At 37.6% G+C, this 19,232-nt stretch overlaps 1 protein-coding gene across 2 annotated transcripts in view; it reads right to left on the minus strand.

Moving 5' to 3' along the window:
• The window catches only part of LOC129280216 (probable ATP-dependent RNA helicase DDX60), a 119,873-nt gene that overhangs the window by 17,045 nt on the left and 83,596 nt on the right, over window positions 1-19,232 (minus strand). For both annotated transcript variants that reach the window (XM_064111740.1, XM_064111739.1), the window contains 10 exons: window positions 19,018-19,188; window positions 16,435-16,515; window positions 13,652-13,778; window positions 12,005-12,157; window positions 8,086-8,190; window positions 5,930-6,130; window positions 4,842-4,946; window positions 3,001-3,139; window positions 2,415-2,536; window positions 977-1,145 (listed from right to left, as the gene is read on the minus strand). In XM_064111740.1, coding sequence (XP_063967810.1) covers window positions 977-1,145; window positions 2,415-2,536; window positions 3,001-3,139; window positions 4,842-4,946; window positions 5,930-6,130; window positions 8,086-8,190; window positions 12,005-12,157; window positions 13,652-13,778; window positions 16,435-16,515; window positions 19,018-19,188 — 1,373 coding nt within the window. The remainder of the gene's footprint in view (window positions 1-976; window positions 1,146-2,414; window positions 2,537-3,000; window positions 3,140-4,841; window positions 4,947-5,929; window positions 6,131-8,085; window positions 8,191-12,004; window positions 12,158-13,651; window positions 13,779-16,434; window positions 16,516-19,017; window positions 19,189-19,232) is intronic.

Raw genomic sequence — 19,232 nt, forward strand, 5'->3', positions numbered from 1 at the left:
AGAAAAGGACATTTTTTGCCATGAAATTAACGGCGAGACCTAGTGCCGCACAGCTTTTTGAAAAATAGTACAAGGGATATCGAGAGTTTGAAACTCGATACACATTTTTCTGAAGCGCCGTGCCCGTGATTCTTAAAAATCTACTCAGTTACACGTCCGAATGCGACGATGTGCTAAAAAAAGTTGGAATTACGATTCAATTGCAAAATCAAGAGCAGCTCCAAATAAATCAACATCACAAATCACATGTAGGCTCAGTCTCTGTGTGTGAGATGTTTCAGAGTCCAATGGGTTAATCACGACGTGTTTAATAACTGTTAACGAGTCAATCAAGTCAAATCAATGTTTTCTCACCCAACGATAACGCTGCTTGTCCTGCCCCGGAACTCTCGGTGTAAAAATCCGGCCTCCTAGTCAAAACAGTGAGGGGATAATTGTCTGCGCGAGGACGTCACAAAATGTCCAAAATTGACGACCTGAGAAATTCTTTTCCGGCTGCCACCATGTTAAGTGTTTGCATGAATTACTTGGCACTATATCACCAACACATACACTAAATAATCAAGTCCAAGCCGGTAATATTTAGTTCCAAATTCAACGGTTACTATGGCAGCTTACTGTGCAGCATCAGTGACGTCATAATTCTTTTTACATCGATGCGCATACATGTATAATTGATAGTGATAATCGATAATGAACAATACATGTACATGACAATAACTACCGGCAATTAAACTGGGACCTGCACTGCAGATTACTGCAACAAAAAAAATTCTACTTCTATGCTCTTAAAGTAGGAGTGTATCCAGGAATTATAAGATGGGGGCATATATCTCTAGACAAACAATAGACAAGACTAGACATTGCCCCCCTCCCCATCAGATGGTTATTTGGTTGTGCCAGTTATAGACGTATACATATTCCCCTTTTGTCCCCCTTCCCCTGGATCCACCAATGTATAAAAATTCCAACTCACCAACTTTTGAGAGAGGTAGCACATTTTGCTTGACTCCGTCATCTCTTTTGACAGCATAATCACACACAGTGTCGACGTAGCTTCTGAACATCTCCAAGACATCCTTGTTGTGCTTCTTGAGGATGTCAGAAAATTCCTTTGGCATCACAACTGACTCCCCAAACACAACCTAATGGGGAAAGAAAATAATTAATTTCACAAAATCCAACATAATGTTTTACTTTAATATAATTCACTAATATGGGGTCTTTCTTCTTTACTTTTTTTTTTTGGGGGGGGGTGTCAAAATGACAGGGACATCTGTTTCCTGATAGTGAATATAAACCAAAGGGTGTGAAAAAAAGGAATGTAATGGGAAACCTGGGTTATGGTGAAATTGCCAACGCAGATATGTGTGTGTGGGCATATGTATACTCTATTACTTGGAAAAATTCCTTGGACATTACAGAATGCCATGCTTACATGTAGTCTTGTTATTTACCCAATTAAAGTGCGATTACTCATGTTTTCACAAGAATCAATTGGAATAAATTGGTAATTTCATTAGATTCTGTATGACCTCATACATGTATTATGATCATTATTTGGATTCAGGCTTTAACCCTAAATATGAAATTGTATGACTTTTTTCTTTGAAGTCTCTCGCAACTTTTGAGACCTAATTCGCGACATACGAGTACAGCATCGCGATGCCACGTGACTTTTAGGAGACAATGTCATGCCGAAAATGACTCATTTTTATACTTTGTGTACAAAGTCTATGGGAGATGAAATTCATAAGAGGGTGATTATTTTTCATACTTATTGGTCTGCTTAATTAATTTAGGGTATAATTTTGTTGCTAAATGTTCTGTAATAATTTACATTGAAAAAACAATGAAAAACAAAAGATGAAAAAAAAGAGAAATACATAAGAAATTCTAAAGAAATGCACGAGGAAAAAAATAGGTTTTCACAATTTTTCTTTGTGGAAACCTTTAAATTAGATTACAAAGATGACATCTGTAAAAAAAAAAAAAATTTGAAGTGAAATTGGGTGTTAAATTTGCAAATGTTTTTTCATGAATAAATTTGCATATATTTATATTCATAATAAATAACAAACCTATTAATTTCAGAATTTTTAAAGACCAGAAGGGGGGGGGGCATCATGCCAAACCCCCAGTCCTCAATACATCTCAAATAGCGCAGTCCTTTTGGGTTAACAGATTTAAACATCATAGTATGTGGCTCAGTGGTCGAGTGCCCACCTCATAATAAGAAATTTGTAGGTTCGATCCCTCGCCAAGTCATAGCAAGAACTTCTACCACTGATTATGCATTAAGATTAGTGAAAGATAACATATCATGCTAAGCAGGGCATGCTGTTAGAGAAATTTTAGAACTGAAGTGGTTATACCCAAGGTAAATATTTATCATAGATACATGTATACCATACCTTGGAATGAACGCCCTTGCTTTTTATCCTCTGCACCACAGATCCAGGCATCGTTATACGACCAAACATGTTTCCAAGAACACACACTAGTTTCTCCATCACAGATTGGGAGAAAGAACCATCTACAGGAAAGTGAAAAGGAATACTGAAAATAAATTCCATCTGAACGTTAAAAAGGAACTGAAGTCCATCGCAACAAAGAGTTTGAGTTGAATTAAAAGAGAAAAATATCAAACAGGCAAAGTACTAACAAATTCATATGAACAAGTAAAATAAGAAAGTTGCATTTTCACCTATAAGCTCATAATGTACATCCTGTTTAATATGTGAATGAGGGAGCCTACGGCAATGCCATCCTGTTGCTTACTCCCGCATATTAAAAAGAAAAGAATAAAATAAAGAAATATAAAAACAAGTGGAGTGTAATGTCATATAAAAACTTAACCTTTGAGGCTGCTGCAGCCGCCATCAGAGAAGCGGCGCCTATAGACTCGCTGTGCTATGCAGGCAAGACAAAAATAAAGTACCCCTGTATACATTTGTATGGGAAATGTTGACAAATAAAGCAATCAAATAATCCACTCACCCATGTTTGGTTTGCACAGCTTATGAAAAGCGCCCTCTTGGAGCATGGTGACGAAGGTCAAGTTTGCTGGTTCGTGGTAGTGAAGATGAGTAGCAAGTCTTGAAAGACCTATCGGTGTACCGCTGATGTCAAGAAGACCCTGAAAACAATTCAGTTCAAAAACAAATAAATACCAGAATACTTGTTGTCAGCCACTGACTTTACAGTAAGGTCGATAAAGGTCAAAGTGAATCAACTTGGTCAACTTGAATCGACGATTGTTTTTTTTTCAAAAGTAGCATTCTACAGGTATACGGTGGCGAACCAGCAAAAAAGAATTCACAGGTGCGACAAATGATTCGCTCTCATTTTCTCTGGGATCACTCTCCCAACTGCCTAAAACCGCCAAGTACCCAGCGACTCCCAATATGAAAATCGCTACCATATACACCCGCCCAGTCTCCCATCGGCACCTGCATAGTACTGTATGTCAGGCAGCCAGTGCAACCATGCAGCTGCATTTTTTAATTCCATGGCTTGTTGCTTTTTGACGTGTAACTGAGAGGTCTTTTTAGAATCACAGGGATGGCGCACCAGAAAATTGCCTATCGAGATTCAAACTCTGATAATCTGATTATCAGTGTTTGAAACTCGAACAAACGCTACTATTTTTCAAAACACTGAAAGACAGCAGATTTAATAAATAAATTATGGCAATTAATGCAATTTGGCAGTAAATCTTTAAATATAGCCCCCCAAAATGCTAGATTTTGGTCTGTACACTCTTGTTATAGGATCATTATCAAAAGCATATTTAACAAGTGGAAAGCCTATGTCAGTCTCACCTGCGTTACGCGATTCAATATAGTAGCAGTGCTGACTTTGAAAACAACTATCAAATAACTACATGTATTCACAAAAAACACAATTTTTATACTACGTTCATTGACCTTAAATGACATTTGACCATAATAATGTGACCAAAGACTTGTGCAAGATGATCAGTAATAGTTGATTACCCCTTTGTCCACATTTCACAACCTATATCCATAAACTTTCAAAGTTATGATGGCAATTCAATGAAAACCCCCAAAGTGACCAAAGTTGATTGACCTTAAATGACCTTTGACCTTGGTCATGTGACTTGAAACTCGCATGGGATGTTCAGTGATACAGTATTTGATTACTCCTATATCCAAGTCTGATAAATAAACTAGATCCATAAACTTTCAAAGTTGTGATCATGGTTTTAAAAAATACCCCAAACATGGCCAAAGTTCATAAACCGTAAATGACCTTTGACCTTGGTCCTGTGACCTGAAACTCAGGCAGGATGTTCAGTCATACTTCCATTACCCTTATGTACAAGTTTCATGAACATGGTCCCCCCAACATGGTGGTAAGTTCATTGATCCTAAATGATCTTTGACCTAGGTCATGTGACCCGAAACTCGGGTAGGATGTTCAGTAATACTTCTTTACCCTTAAGTGTACATTTCATGAACTAGGTCCATATACTTTTTAAAGTTATGAAGTCATTTAGAAAACTTCACCTTAGGTTAACATGTGATGTTGACCCCGCCGCCGTCCCAAAAGCGGCGCTTTTACAATGTATCTCGCTCTGCTATGCAGGCGAGACAAAAATGGCTCTCAAAATTCTTTTCAAAATCTCTAAAAAATTATCTTTTTTTTACCCTGTGGTGAACATTCTTTTCTTTTAGATGGTGGTTAAGTCCATCCAATAGTAGTAATTTAAAGCTGAGAATCTCCTCTTCTTAGAAGAATATTTGACTGAGAATTCATTTCAAGTGACTTTTGTGGGTTTTGCCAAACTGTGTTCTTCCGTGGGAGGTTAGACTTACTGCATGTATGAGATAATCCACACTGAACAGGAAGAAATGCTTCACTACTTCCTCCATGTCTGCTGCCTTGTGACACACAAAAGGATGCTTCAGTAGAGATAAAACCTACAATGTACACAATACAACAAAGAAGTAATGTATGTTTTGATTCATCCTGGAAGAAAGACAAATAACGATTAAACATAAGTCTGGACTTACTTTTTGAAATAGAGAGTACACTTTCACTTCTGATCCTGGACACTTCTTCAGCTCGTCTGACCTTGTCTCAAAGACTATTGATTTCCCGCCAGTTCAGAAATGCTGAAGAAGCGTCCCGGATTGGATGTAAAACTGTACTCTCCAGTTCAAACAGTAAGTCAAAATGATCATATTTCTTTCTAGTTGTTAAGAAAAAAGAAGACTTGTTTTCTCCAAGGCCCTTGTCAAATGTAACAGCCCTGTCTTTCCCTCAGGAATCCTGCATGTAGCTTTTCCTTACAAATCATCACAGTCATAATAGAAAAAACAATGGGGACTGCAGGAAAGCTGCTATGAAAAAGCTTAGCATCCTTACAATAGTCATCACCTAATACTAAGTATGTTTAATATCAAGTAAATAGTATCTATCTATTATTACTACAATAAAGCAGTTCCTATAAAGTGCCTTCCACCCAAAGCCGTGCATGGAACTGCTTCACTGAAATAATGCAAAGCTTTAATACTCTTGGATAAGTCTCCGGACTTTGAAACAGAGGGCCGTGGGTTCGAATTCCAGCCATGGCGTAATTTCCTTCGGCAGGAAATTTATCCACATTGTGCTGCACTCGACCCAGGTTAGGTGAATGGGTACCCGGTAGGATTTATTCCTTGAACGCTTAAGCGCCTATTAATATGGCGGCTCAGCCGGGGTAATAATAAGATACCAAGCGTCAAAGCGCAGTTAAGTATATGCACATAGTAACAGCGCTATATAAATGGACATATTATCATTATTATTCCTTGTCCGAGTTTGATCAAATTTGATCAAAATTTTCCTTGTCTGATTTTCCTTCATCTGTTCAAACCATTTCATTTTCAGCCTGTTATATTCCTTTCTATATGAGACATACCTTCTCATGAGCATCTCTCTTGTCTTCTGAATTGTGTGTTAGCACCATGAGTCTCACCACAAGACTGACGCTGAAAGGAAAGTGACCCCTCAGGTTTGGAAGACCAGATGAGATCAAGTGCCGGATCTTTTGCGGAGGAACGCAGTAGAAGATGACATTGCCAACGAGATCAAAACCTCTGCGACCTGAACGGCCGGCCATCTGGGAGAGATTTTACATAAAACAACACACAATGAATTGTGTAAATTCTGAATAAGATGTGAATTAATATCACACAGCCATTCATATGAACTGTACTGGACCAAGGGGGTGTTTCGCAAAGATAAATAGAGCCATGTTTAAACGCCAACGCATAGATCATTTAATGCGTAATCTGATTGTAGGTTAGGCAATAATGTGGGTCCCGTGCGCATGATCTGATTAATGTGTTGATCAACATTGGTGGTGATACTGTACATGTATACTGCACGAAACTGAAATTAATTGCAAGAAGAGGGCAATAGTCAAGCCTAGATAACATACATGTACATGTAGCACAAAAAGGCATCACCAACCATAAATGTTCTAAACCAGAAAAGATTGCGAATCTGCAAGTGGAGAGAGGATAACTAGCACATGTGGTGCTCATCGGTCATCTTGCAACGAAATTCAACACAATTTTTAATTTCATCCCAGTTGACACTCTAGTGAATTATATTGGTGACCTAAATTGAGGAAATAAAATTGAAATTGATGAAGAAATGACAGAGAAGAAGCAATTTTGGGGATTTATGAATAATTTTCTAGTGTAGAAGTTTGGTGAACCAAATGAAGCTCTATACTACCAGATGGAAAAAAAAAATCAAAATTATAATCTGCGCATAGTTTACACTCTGCGCGCTGACGTCACAATGGATGAACAGGTGACTAATTAGCTGCGGGTATGAGCTGATTTTTCTCATCTTCTGCACTTTAACTGCAGATCCGATGCGTTATTTCATGAAGCTAATAAATGGAATTATTCCATGGACCATTCAAAGAAAAATTTCTCTACAATTTCAAAATACTTTACTCTGCAGTGCTGCCAAGAATCACGAATATTACCCCGAGTTTGAATATATGGTAGAGTGGTTTTGATTTTTTCTTCACATAGATACAAAGCATTTGGCGCATTTTTGGTGTTTTAAAAAGCACATTTGCTCTAATAAAAATGCCGATAGTTTAAAAACAAGCACATGAACCCCTATTTTTTAATGTTTGTACCTCTTAGGTATACCTTCCTCTACAGCTCTGCAAATTTTGGTGAAAATGACATGGATTTTGAATAAAGTGCAGCATTTATTGTACGTTTGTAGTTTGTTACTGAAATTTTCACATTTTTTAGATTGGGATTTTGTTATCTTTTACGCCATTTTTAAGAACTGACAGTTCTGTTAAACTTAAAATTGCAAACAAATAGCACTATAAATAGATTCTCCATTCTAATGATACAATTATTAACTCTCTTGCGAAATTTCATGACTTTTTCGTGTATTTTGACAGAGTAATAGAGGTTTAAACTCATTATAGTAATCTTGCGAGGTCTAAAAATGCCAAATTCTTGTGAATGCGCGATTCTTAAGAACATCAATTTGGGTGAACTTTGAAGCTTTATTGCAAAAAATCAAGCACATGGACCTACAGGATGTTAATTTTTGCGTATTTCGAATATTAAGGTTCTAAAGTATATATGTGCAAAGTTTGGTGAAAATGACATGGATTTCACTTTAACTGTGGAACGTCCTTAAATGAGTTTCAAAATTCTGTGTTTGGGCCGGATGAGCTAAAAGTTGATCAGTCATACATGTACATGTACATGTAGCTATAGACTTATTGACAATAACATCCAAGCTCTGAATGAGATTGAACATTGAAGTGAAAAATATTACTTTATAGGGTATTAATCTACATGTAAATGTGTCTGACTCTATCATTTAGAGTTCCTTGTATTAATTATAGGTCTCAACAGTTGCCCAAGATTTGAGAGAATATAGTCAAGAAATGACATGGTACGAATATTTCAGGTTAAAGATTTATCACAAAATGTTGAGGATGAGCCATTATATCACCCCCAAAGATTAAATTAGGGTTACATATATGTTTTGGGGGGAGGGGATGACATTACTGAATGCACCAACCTGTCTATAAGCCAGTGGTTTAAGCCAGAGATCCTCACAAGCAAAGATGACTGTCTTACAAGGCACATGAATTCCTAGGGCCAGCGTAGAAGTAGCTATTAGAACCTGTGAAAGAATCACCATGAGATCAGGTTATAAGCTACTGAAATCCTTGCATCTGATTGGCTCATAATCACTGAAAAGAAGATGCTCCATGAAACACTCCTTACATAATCACAACATAAAAAGTAAGTTCCCCCCAAAAGAACCCCATCAAATCATCCAGTATAACAAATAAGTCAAGTTGAAACCAAGCATGGGATATAGCTAGGGTTGTTAGGAAGTGGTTTTTTGAAAATTAGCGACATCTGTGACTTAACGGCTGAATGAGCACAACAGGAACAAAAAAATTAAACTTTTCAAAAACAGCAAATCTGTGTTTTAAAAATGATTTGTTTTGTAAAAATTACAGTAATGCTTGCATTCACGGCTTAAGAATCACAAATTACAGACAATGAGTAATTTTCAAATTCGCAAGAGTGATTTAAACTCATTTCAGTTCATTTTTAATGTGATCAAACATGAAGTGGAATGCAGTTTAAAAGCATTGCCAAGGTTGCACCATGTGCCATCTTGTCACATCCCTTTTCTTTTAAAGTCACGCTTAGTCAGAATTCCTTTCATGGGGTATTACAATTAGGAGTCATTTTCTGGAATTCCTCCCTCTTGACAGGTCCATTGACTTCAATCATTGCTGCTCACCAAGGGATTCATCATGTTGTATATGCTGACACTCAGATATACATTGTTCTTAACCCTAACTAGGCCGGGTTTTTTTTACTGTTCTGTGGCCGGGGGAGGGGGGGGGGGGAACCCCCCCCCTGAGATCTCGGCCGCGCCGATCGCACGAGCGCCGCAAAAATTTGCACGCTGGTAGTGTGCGATGTAATCTAAAAGGCTGTATAGTAAAATTTTCCAAAATAATGAGATTTTATTTTATATGAATTAATTATGCTAATTTATGCATAAATCATACTTTTTGCTCTAATTGACTAAATACATGTAAAGCTCCTAGAATGCTAATTTTTGATAAAAATATTCTTTGTAGCATTCTTTACAATCACAATTAAAAAAATTTGGTTTGGAAATCAATTTCTTATGTATTTTATTTTTATGAATTTCTTATGTACTTCTTTGTTTTTCAACCTTTTGTTTTTCTTTGTTTTTTTCACCAGATTTATTGCACAACCTTTTTGAAGCATATTTTTGCTAAAATCAATTGATTTCAGCTGTTTAAAGCAAAAATAATCATATCTTTATGAATAAGATGAGAAAACTCAATTTGCATTGACTTTGTACACAAAATCACGTTTTGGACCAATTTTTGGTCTGACATGCACTTACAAAATGTTGCGTAATTTCGGAACCGCGTACCCGGGCGTCAAAAATTTGATCTCAAAAGATGCGCGAGACTTGAAAGTATAAACTCTGTGAGTGGCGCGGTAAAATAAATTCGCACGGCGAAATGATCGCAGAAAATGTTGAGGGGGGGGGTTGATTCAACCCCCCCCGGTCAGTTTAGGGTTAAGCCTGGTGAACAGACATATGCTGTTGGGAAACTACAGAGATGCTTGGATGATGTTCAACGGTTGTCAGCGGACAACCAGCTCAAGCTACATGTAAGTGGGTGGTAAAACAGATCCTGCATGCAGCGGCGTAACAGGGGTCGGTGACCAGGGGGGGGCAAGAGCCAAAAATTTCCCGGTCATATCATGGTATGAACATGCGTAATGGTGTAATGAGGCAACAATTTTTGGAGGGCCAGATAGGCCTATTGCATATCGGGTAGAATTATCTTTAAAAAAAAAAAGGTTGCGAGCGAGCGAAGCGAGCGAGCAAAAATTTTGAAATTTTTAGTACAAAAATTCAATTTTGTGATAATAAGAGAAAAATATATTTGACCCTTCTTTCTTTCCATTCCCTTTTTCATGGTCTGTACGCCACTATGAACAGGATTCTTTGCGGAAGTAGCGTGAAGAGTATAAAAAAAACAAAAAGCAAAAAAACGAGGGGCGCAGTATGGCGCATGTGCTAAAAAAGCTGCTTAATATAAGTCCCTAGCGAGCGAAGCGAGTGAGAAAAAAAAAATCACCTTTACGTGAGAATCTAGCTTTGAGATTTTCAGTAAAAATCACATCCTACACTTTTCCTTTGCTTTCCTTTCCTCCTTGTTTTTTGCTCTTGGTTGTAGAACTTTTGGGGGCCATGGCCCAACCCTACCATACTTATATACGACAGTGCTATGCGATTGGGGTCGGGGGCGGAGCTTCTTGATATCAAAGCCATTTAAACCTTGCAGATTGCCGCTATTTTTTATCAAATATCCCGGGTATATACAGAATATAGCTTTTACACAACACATTTATTCAACCCAGTTGCGTAATGAACCAAATATTTTAAGGGGGAACATAGCAATGTGGGAATATTATTTTGTTAAAAGTCGCCAGCGAGCAAAGCGAGCTGGAAAAAAGATTGCCTAATGAAATTAAATTCTAACTATGTGATATATAGATTTTTTTCATTCAGCAAATAACACATTTCATTGTTTCCATTTATTTCATTATACGTTGTCTCCTTTAATTTCCTTTGGGTTTTGAACCAAGACCCCCACGCCTGTACGCCAGTGATTGAACGTAAAGCTTAATGTACATGCAAGAAGGGTCCCTACAGGGGGAAGTTATATAGAGCCATTTGAAGGTTATAGATGAAGACCCCCTACTGCGTGGGGTCGGGGCAAAGTCCCGGTATCTTATTTGAATAAAATTTAGCAAGCTTTAAGCACAATGTTGTATGCAGTCCATCTTTCTTCCCGCTCTTTATTTTCAATCATCGGCTGCCCGGTCGTGTTATTAAGTGTTTTGCTTTTCTTGTCCCTTTTCTTTGTTTTCCAATTTAGCTTTTGACTAATTCCATTCTAACTTCATTTCCCGTTACTGTTTGCGATTTTGTCATCTTTTAATTTATTTCCCATCATGCTATTGCATTACATAGGCCTATTTCGGAATGATGTATCCTTCCTCAAATGTTCTTCATTCGTTCCTTTTCCCACTGTCCTTCCTTCCTATTATGTTTAAACAAAAATATCTATCTTCGTTTTCTTTCCCCTTTCCTCTTCCTCCATTCCTTTTCCCTTCTCCTTCCCCTTTCCCTTTCTTTTTCCCTCCCTTTTCTCTTTTTCCCGTTTTCAGTGTCATAAATTTTCTACAGGAACTTTGCACAATGTCCTTTGTAAGCAAAGAGAAGCACAGTGCATTTTTAAAAGAAAACAAATGTATGATTTTACATCATAGCTAGAAAATATTTTAAACAAACATGCATGATAGATGTTGACATTGCTGGCCGTCCATAGTTGCGTTTGATCGCATCAATCGCACCTCTTTAAAAGACTAGGCCCAGGACTTAATACAACATTCCCAACCAAATATTGACCAAGAAATACAATTTTGTTAGCCAAGAAAGCATTTGTTTTGCAACAGAGATCAGAGGATCATCATATTTCCTTCAATCAAACTTGACAATAAATTTGTCATTGTTTGAGGAAAGGGTTTATTTATCAAGACTATTCTAATGCACATAGGCTTAATGTAGGAGATTTGATGAGATCCGAGGCCAGTGCCCCTTTCAGAGAAGAAAGTAAGAGGTGGGTGGTTGATAAAGCTTTTCATATTATGTCAGGAGCGTCTTTACTAATGACTGGTGAACCTTTCTTAAACTAAATCAGCGCCAAAGAAAATTTATTTGTATCACTCACCACAAGAAAGGACTACTAGACATTCACAAGGTTGCTCATAACTTAAAAACAGCTTTATGAAACACTATGGGAAATGTGTACCATACTGAAATAAAATTGTGTTAAATGGGTCAATAAGTTTGAACTGACCTTGAGGTGCTTCCTTCGGAATAGGGTTTCCACAGCAACCCTCTGTTTGTTGCTTAGTCCAGCATGATGGTAGGCTATACCTCTGGATATCAACCAACGAAGAAAGCCTGATGTTCTATCTCTGGGGAGGCGACTAAGTGTCTCTTCTACTTCCTGAGTTAAATCAAAGGTAAGGAATAATAATCATCATACAATATGATAATCTTAATAATAACAATAATTACAATTATTAATCATACATGTATCAGACATCTAAGCAGGGCAGCTTTAATTCATAATTGCCCGCTCATGAGAGTGATCAAATGGTGGGTCATAGGTTTCTAATTGTTTATTCATGGACCCATATTATTGCCCGCTCAAGAAAGTCAATGAGAAAATGCATGGAAATGTAGCGGGCAATAACGCAGAGCTATTATCCGGGTATTCTATGTGTCCTTATACGCATCCTATTGAACCGCGCAGCAACAATTAATATACGTCAAAATGTTCATCAAGATGAGACAACGCTGGATACAGGCCAGGGATGCAACATTTCATTACCTCACAATGGTAAAGTTCAAAGGCCCAGTCTGCTCTACATGACAAAATAGATTCGCGTTCTAGAAGGGTAAAATATCTAAAATTTTCACAATTTTTGCTGAAGATTTTTGCTGAAGATATTTGGATAATAGAAATATTGACTGGCATTTCTTTCGGGGAACATAAATTACATGTATCTTGCACTTTTAAAGAACCATATTGCCTCGTCTGAAGACTCGAGCCAATATGATTCTATTGCGGGCACTATATTTGATGTTCCCCTCAAGGCCAGTCAATATGAGAAGAAGAAGTAAAAGAAGAAGTAGGAGGAGAAGAAGAAAATGAAGAAGAACAACAAACAACAATAAAAGCAACAGCAACAACAACAACGATGATAATAATAACAATAATAAGGAAAAAGAGGGTGTGTGAGTTGAGGGTAAATACCAAGACCGGACACAAAAGTGAAATTGATAACATACCAATAGAAAGTTGATGAACTACATGTACTAAACACTACAATGCAATCTTTATGCATTTTCTATGCTTACTAGCCAAGTATTTTGCTAAAGAATAGCCCCGGGGGGGCACTCAATATATAATGCATAGTGGGTATGTGCCGCGGAGGGGACCCCCATTTTTACACTCAAATTTCCGTTCCGAGGCATAGCATTTTTGTCTTATTGAGAAAAAAGAAGAAAAAAATCCGCTCCAGGGCTTCGCATATTTTCCGTTACGCCGTTCTGGTCGCAATTTTGGTGAAAAGCGGCCGCAGCTCGCTGTCAGACCATCGCCTCTGCGCTAGCGCGCCCGTCAGTCGTGCCGTCGGGCTAGCTGCATGTACGTTCCATAGGGATGCATACAGGCGACCCGTTCCAAGGACCCCCGTTTTCACAAACATTTGTAGTTCCGAAGCCCGTTCCGAGGACCCTCCTTTTTACAATGAGCCCACTCCAAGGCCCCCGTTTTTAGTCTCGCCTGCGGCACACCCCACCACTTTTTTGGTCGAGTGCCCCCCCCCCCCCCCCCCCCCCCGGGAGAATAGCTCCAATTATCTGGCTTCAAAAACAGGATTTCTTGTGCTTTTCACCAGAAAAAACATCTTGTATAGGTGAAAATATGATATACCTCTTTTGTCATATTGCCTTCGCCCTGGAGAGTACAATTTGGCAGTGGATCTTTCGACAAGAAGTGCTCCGCTGCCAGCAAATCTCTTCTCTCGGTATCATTTGCTTCCTTCAGGCAAGCAGCAAAACTGCAAGTACACGTATTTACAAAATTAAGGCATTTATTAACATAAATTTTACTTTTAACAAGATGAACACCTCTGCCAGACTTGACTGCAATTTTGTATAACAGGTGGGCATTTCATTAACCCCCCAGATCTCGACCATTGATTGCGCGATCTCCGCGAATATTTGCATGCGTGTAGAGCCCTATGTAAACTACAAGACTATTTAGTAAAATTTTCAAAAAATTAATTGCTTATATTTTTACATTAATTAATTATGCAAATAAACATATGACATTTGCCCTAATTTTGTTTGTGTAAGTTTTTGCCTTAATTAAAACTTACTTCATATAGGGGAGATTGGGATTAGTTGAAACGCGGGGTAAGTTGAAACATTGTAATTTTCTTTAACGCCTTTAAAATAAATTTATGCAATAAATTGAGGGCAGTATTGCATCAATTTATTTCACAGGCGTTAAAGAAAATAAGAATGTTTCAACTTACCCCGCATTCCAACTAACCCCGATCTACCCTACATGTAGCTAGTAGAATGCTAATTTTTGTTGAACATATAATTTTTTACATTTCTAACGAAAATCTACAAAAAAAATAATTAGTTTCCTATGTACATGTATCTTATTGTTTTTGAATTCTTATGTACATGTACATGTACTTCAAACCTTTGTTTTTTCGATGAACTTTGTCGGAGACCCTTTTGCGATCATAAATCACATGAAATAAATCCATCTAAACTAACAAAAGTAAAAACAATCATACATTTATGATTTTTGGTTAAAAAACACAATTTACATCGACTTTGTACACGTAATCACGTTTTTGAGCAATTTTTTAAACCAACATGCGCTGACAAAATATTGTGGAATTTCGGAATTGCTTACACGGGCGTCACAAATTTGGTCTCACAAAAGATGCGCAAGACTTGAAAATAAAAAGTCAGCGAGCGGCGCGGTAAAAAAAAATTGCGCTGCGGCGTAGTGACGAAGTTTGTCGAGATTGGGTCAAATTGACCCCCCCTCCATATTTAATAAGGGTTAAGCTGTTCATAAAGTTCACATAAATTAAAGCATGACTGGAACATATTTGAAGGTGCTAAGTCAGCTACACAGGGATATGCCCTGCAGCACAAGCAAGAATCTCCATTCATTCGTAACTTCATTTGTAACTTTTGAACAGCTTTATGAAACACCCACCAGGACTATTTGCCTTTGCAGTATTGAATCATTTACTCTTTTCCATTTTTTATCATCTGAATAAACAATCTAAACATCCACAGCCATGATTGTGATTTCTTAATTTTTAAAATATGAAAAAATATCAATATTCATCCAAGTTTCTGATCTTTGACTTTTTATCCAATAAACCTGAAAATGTCCTCAACGTGGGTAATACATGCATTTGATATTCTTCGCTGGAGTATGGACACAAATGTACATTAATTTTTCATGATAAGAAAGAAAGAAGAAATTCAAAGATAAATGCCAGTTGTGGTAACGATCTCAAAATGAGTTCAAACAGAATCCAATAAGATGGTCACCCCCAGTTTGTATGTATAAATGAAAAATATCTGTCAAATGACTCTTGGAAAAATTTACAATTGCTGAGGAAATGATCAAAATAAGCACGGAATTCCATAAAATGTTACCAAGTAATGTTAATACACTATCCCACATATGCCTTTTTGTGTCAGAGATCATTAGAATTATTGGTTTTGAACTGAAATTTCATGATTTCACAAAGAATGTACCAGATCTATATTAATGATGATTTTGTGGCAATTAATCTTGATTAAAGACTTTCTCATGAAATAATTGTGTGCTGCAACTACATGTACTACATGTATTTTTTACCTTTAACAAAGTAGAAGCAATGTGGTGTAGCCACATCTTCATCAAAGATAACTAAGTTAAATTGACCTTCGACCTAAAACAAGTGACCTAATATTATGCACATCTACTGTCTTTATAACCCTATCTAGGCTGGGGGGGGGGGCGCTGAGTCCTACTCCCCCTCAACGATTCGCGCAATATATTTGCAGCGCGATATATTTTTTTTACTGCGCCACTCAATGAGTTTTTACTTTCAAGTCTCGCACATGTTTTGAGACCAAATTTGTGACACCCGGGTACGGTCACGTACATTTGCTAAGAAGACCACAAAGAGTTTCTACACAAAAATATAACATTTGGAGCTCTACATGTATTCAGGGAGTTAGAGGAAAAAGTATGATTTTGCACACTAATTGCGAATGAATTAGCATAATCAATTAATAGTAATTCACATGAAATGCATTAATATAGGATCACGCGATCAACAGCAGAGATCTCAAGGGGGGCCTGGGAGCTAGGCCCCCCTCCAGCCACATGATCTCCCAAAATACCCAGGCCTATATACGTGTAGGGTTAAGGTACATAAAAATTAGGGGTACATACATGTATGCAGGTTCAACTAACTCTCCCCATCCCCCCTTACAGACCCTACAAAGTAGCATAGCATATGCAGGTTCAACTACCCACCTTCCCCCACCCCCAAGTCAGACACAGGTTAACAGGGCGACTGAGCAAGGAACTAAACAAAAGTTTGAGCAATTTTATCACAATTAAGGCAAATAATAAAATTCACTCCTCAATTTTTTAAATCTAATTTTGTACATGTAACTCACCTCTCTGCGTCTTGATTCCCAGAACTGTTTCCTGTTAATCGGCGGCGAGTATGTTCATGTAATTTAACGTGTGACGTCTCACTTAAAAAAAAATCAAAGACAAAACAAACAAGCTGGTTTACGAACCACCAGTCTTGCCTGATTTACGATCAATAAATGAAGTATGCAATATGATCCTCTGACCCCAAGAAGACCTTTGAACTCACATGTGATATTACCCAATGATAATTGGAACCAGGTGTGATCAAAATTGATGCATAAATAAAGACAAGGCATAAGCGCTTTTGTGTCTCGCCAACTTATGAAAATAACCAGAAATATCGGGATTTGCGAGGGCACACAACAGAATAGTATCAAAACTTCATTGTGAAATGACTGGGATTGAATAACACTTGTCATAAGAGTCTTTAACGTAAACTTTAATGTTAACTTCAAAATGAACTTTGACCATACCATGTGACCTCCAAACACAATAACATGCAGGTCTTCCAAGTTCACCTACATGTACAACCCAAGTTTGGTATAAAAGTGACTTACGGTTGCAGAGTTATGTGTCATATCATTGACCTCAAAATGACCTTTGACCTTACCATGTGACCTCTCACGGTTGTGGATTTGTGTCATAAGAGCTTGGACATAAACTTTAACATTGACCTGGAAATGACATTTGACCTTACCATGTGACCTCTGACTGCAGCATAACATGCAGGTCCCCAAAGTGCATCTACCATCCAAGTTTGGTTGAAAAGTGACTTACGGTTGCAGAGTTACATGTATGTGTCATAAAAGAGTCTTGCATGTAAATTTTAACATTGACTTGAAAATGACCTTTGACCTTACCATGTGACCTCCGACTACAGCATAACATGCAGGTCCCCTAAGTACATCTACAATCCAAGTTTCCGTGAAAAGTGATTTACGGTTGCAGAGTTATGTGTCATGTAAGAGAGTCTTGCATGTAAACTTTAACGTTGATCTGAAAATGACCTTTGACCTTGCCATGTGACCTCCGAATGCAGCATGACATGCAGGTCTCCTAACTACAATCTAAGTTTGGGTGAAAAGTCACTTGCGGTTGCAGAGTTAGGTTTACAGTAATAAGAGAGTCTTGCATGTAAACTTTAACGTTGACCTGAAAATGACCTTTGACCTTACTATGTGACCTTTGACTGCAGCATAACATGCAGGTCTCAAAAGTTCATCTACCATCCAAGTTTGGTTGAAAAGTGACTTACGGTTGTGGAGTTAGGTGTCATGAGAGAGTCTTAATTGCATGTAAACTTTAACGTTGACCCTAAGTCTCACCTCTGGTGGGCGAGACAAAAATGAGAGTAAGATGAACAAAAATTTGAAAAATGGGATGAACATGACCTCACATCATTTGAGAATTTGACCCCTCGATGACCTTTGAACCCCTCATCCTCATGAAAAAACATGTATTACCCAAGGATCATTTGTACCAAGTGTAAACACAGTTGAAGCAGAAATAAAGAAATGAGAGCAATTTAAACAAACAAGTGGAGCGCCTCTGGCAGTCTCACCTGCATCACGCGATTCAATATAGCAGCAGTGCTGACTTTCAAAACTACTATGAAATAATTATTCACAAAAAACACCATTAATATAATGATACAATACTGTGTTCACTGACCATAAATGACCTTTGACCTTGGTCATGTGACCTGAAACTCACACAGGATGTGAAGTGATACTTGATTAGTCTTATGTCCAAGTTATATGAATCAGATCTATAAACTTTCAAAGTTATGATTGAAATTCAACAAATACCCCCAACTTGGTCAAAGTTCATTGACCCTAAATGACCTTTGACCTTATTCATGTGACCCAAAACTCAAGCAGGATGTTCAGTAATATTTGATTAACCTTATGTCCAAGTTTCATGAACTAGGTCCATATACTTTCTAAGTTATGCTGTCATTTCAAAAACTTAACCTTTGGTTAAGATTTGATGTTGACGCCGCTGCTTTTGGAAAAGCTGCGCCTATAGTCTCACTCTGCTATGCAACTGAGACAAAAACTTGACCTTTTGATCCTTAAATGACCTTTAACCCCATCATCCTGAACAACAGACATGTCGCATTACCCAAGGATCATTTGTACCAAGTGTGAACATACATTTAATTGATGCAGAAATTAAGAAATGAATGCAAATTGAACAAAACCTTAAGAAGGATGAACATGACCTCTTAACATTTGACCTTTTGACCCATAGATGACCTTAGACCCAATCTTTATCATGGGATCACATCCAGTATTACCCAAGGATCATATGTAACAAGTATGAACGTAATGGATGTACAAATAAAGAAATAGGAGCAAGTTGAACAAAAACTTAAACATTTTCGAACAGACTAACGGACTAACAGGTAAAGTGATATCTAGATCTCTAATGAACTTCGTTATTAACATCAAACCTTCTGTCACGATTTATTGATGGTTTTGGGGTGTCTGAATGGTCACAGATATCAAAACTAATGTACATACATGTAAATGTAGGCATAAGGCAGGTGAATCAATGTGTTCTAAGTTTGGCATCCCTTTAAATACTTAATCATAACATACTCAGATTCTTTGTCCTTTGTTCTCCTTGCGACTTTCTCCAATCTTGACACTGCCTTCTGGGCAGCCTTCCACTGCTCAGTCTTTTCAAAGTCTCCTCTCAGTTTGGTTTCTGTCTCTTCCAATGAGGTCGCAACTGCCTTGGCTAAATGTTCACAAAGTGTACGATTTTGACTGAAATAACAAAAACAAACATAAATTCCCCTTTACTATAAATT

This window comes from Lytechinus pictus, chromosome 17 (assembly GCF_037042905.1).
Source record: "Lytechinus pictus isolate F3 Inbred chromosome 17, Lp3.0, whole genome shotgun sequence".
NCBI lineage: Eukaryota > Metazoa > Echinodermata > Echinoidea > Temnopleuroida > Toxopneustidae > Lytechinus > Lytechinus pictus.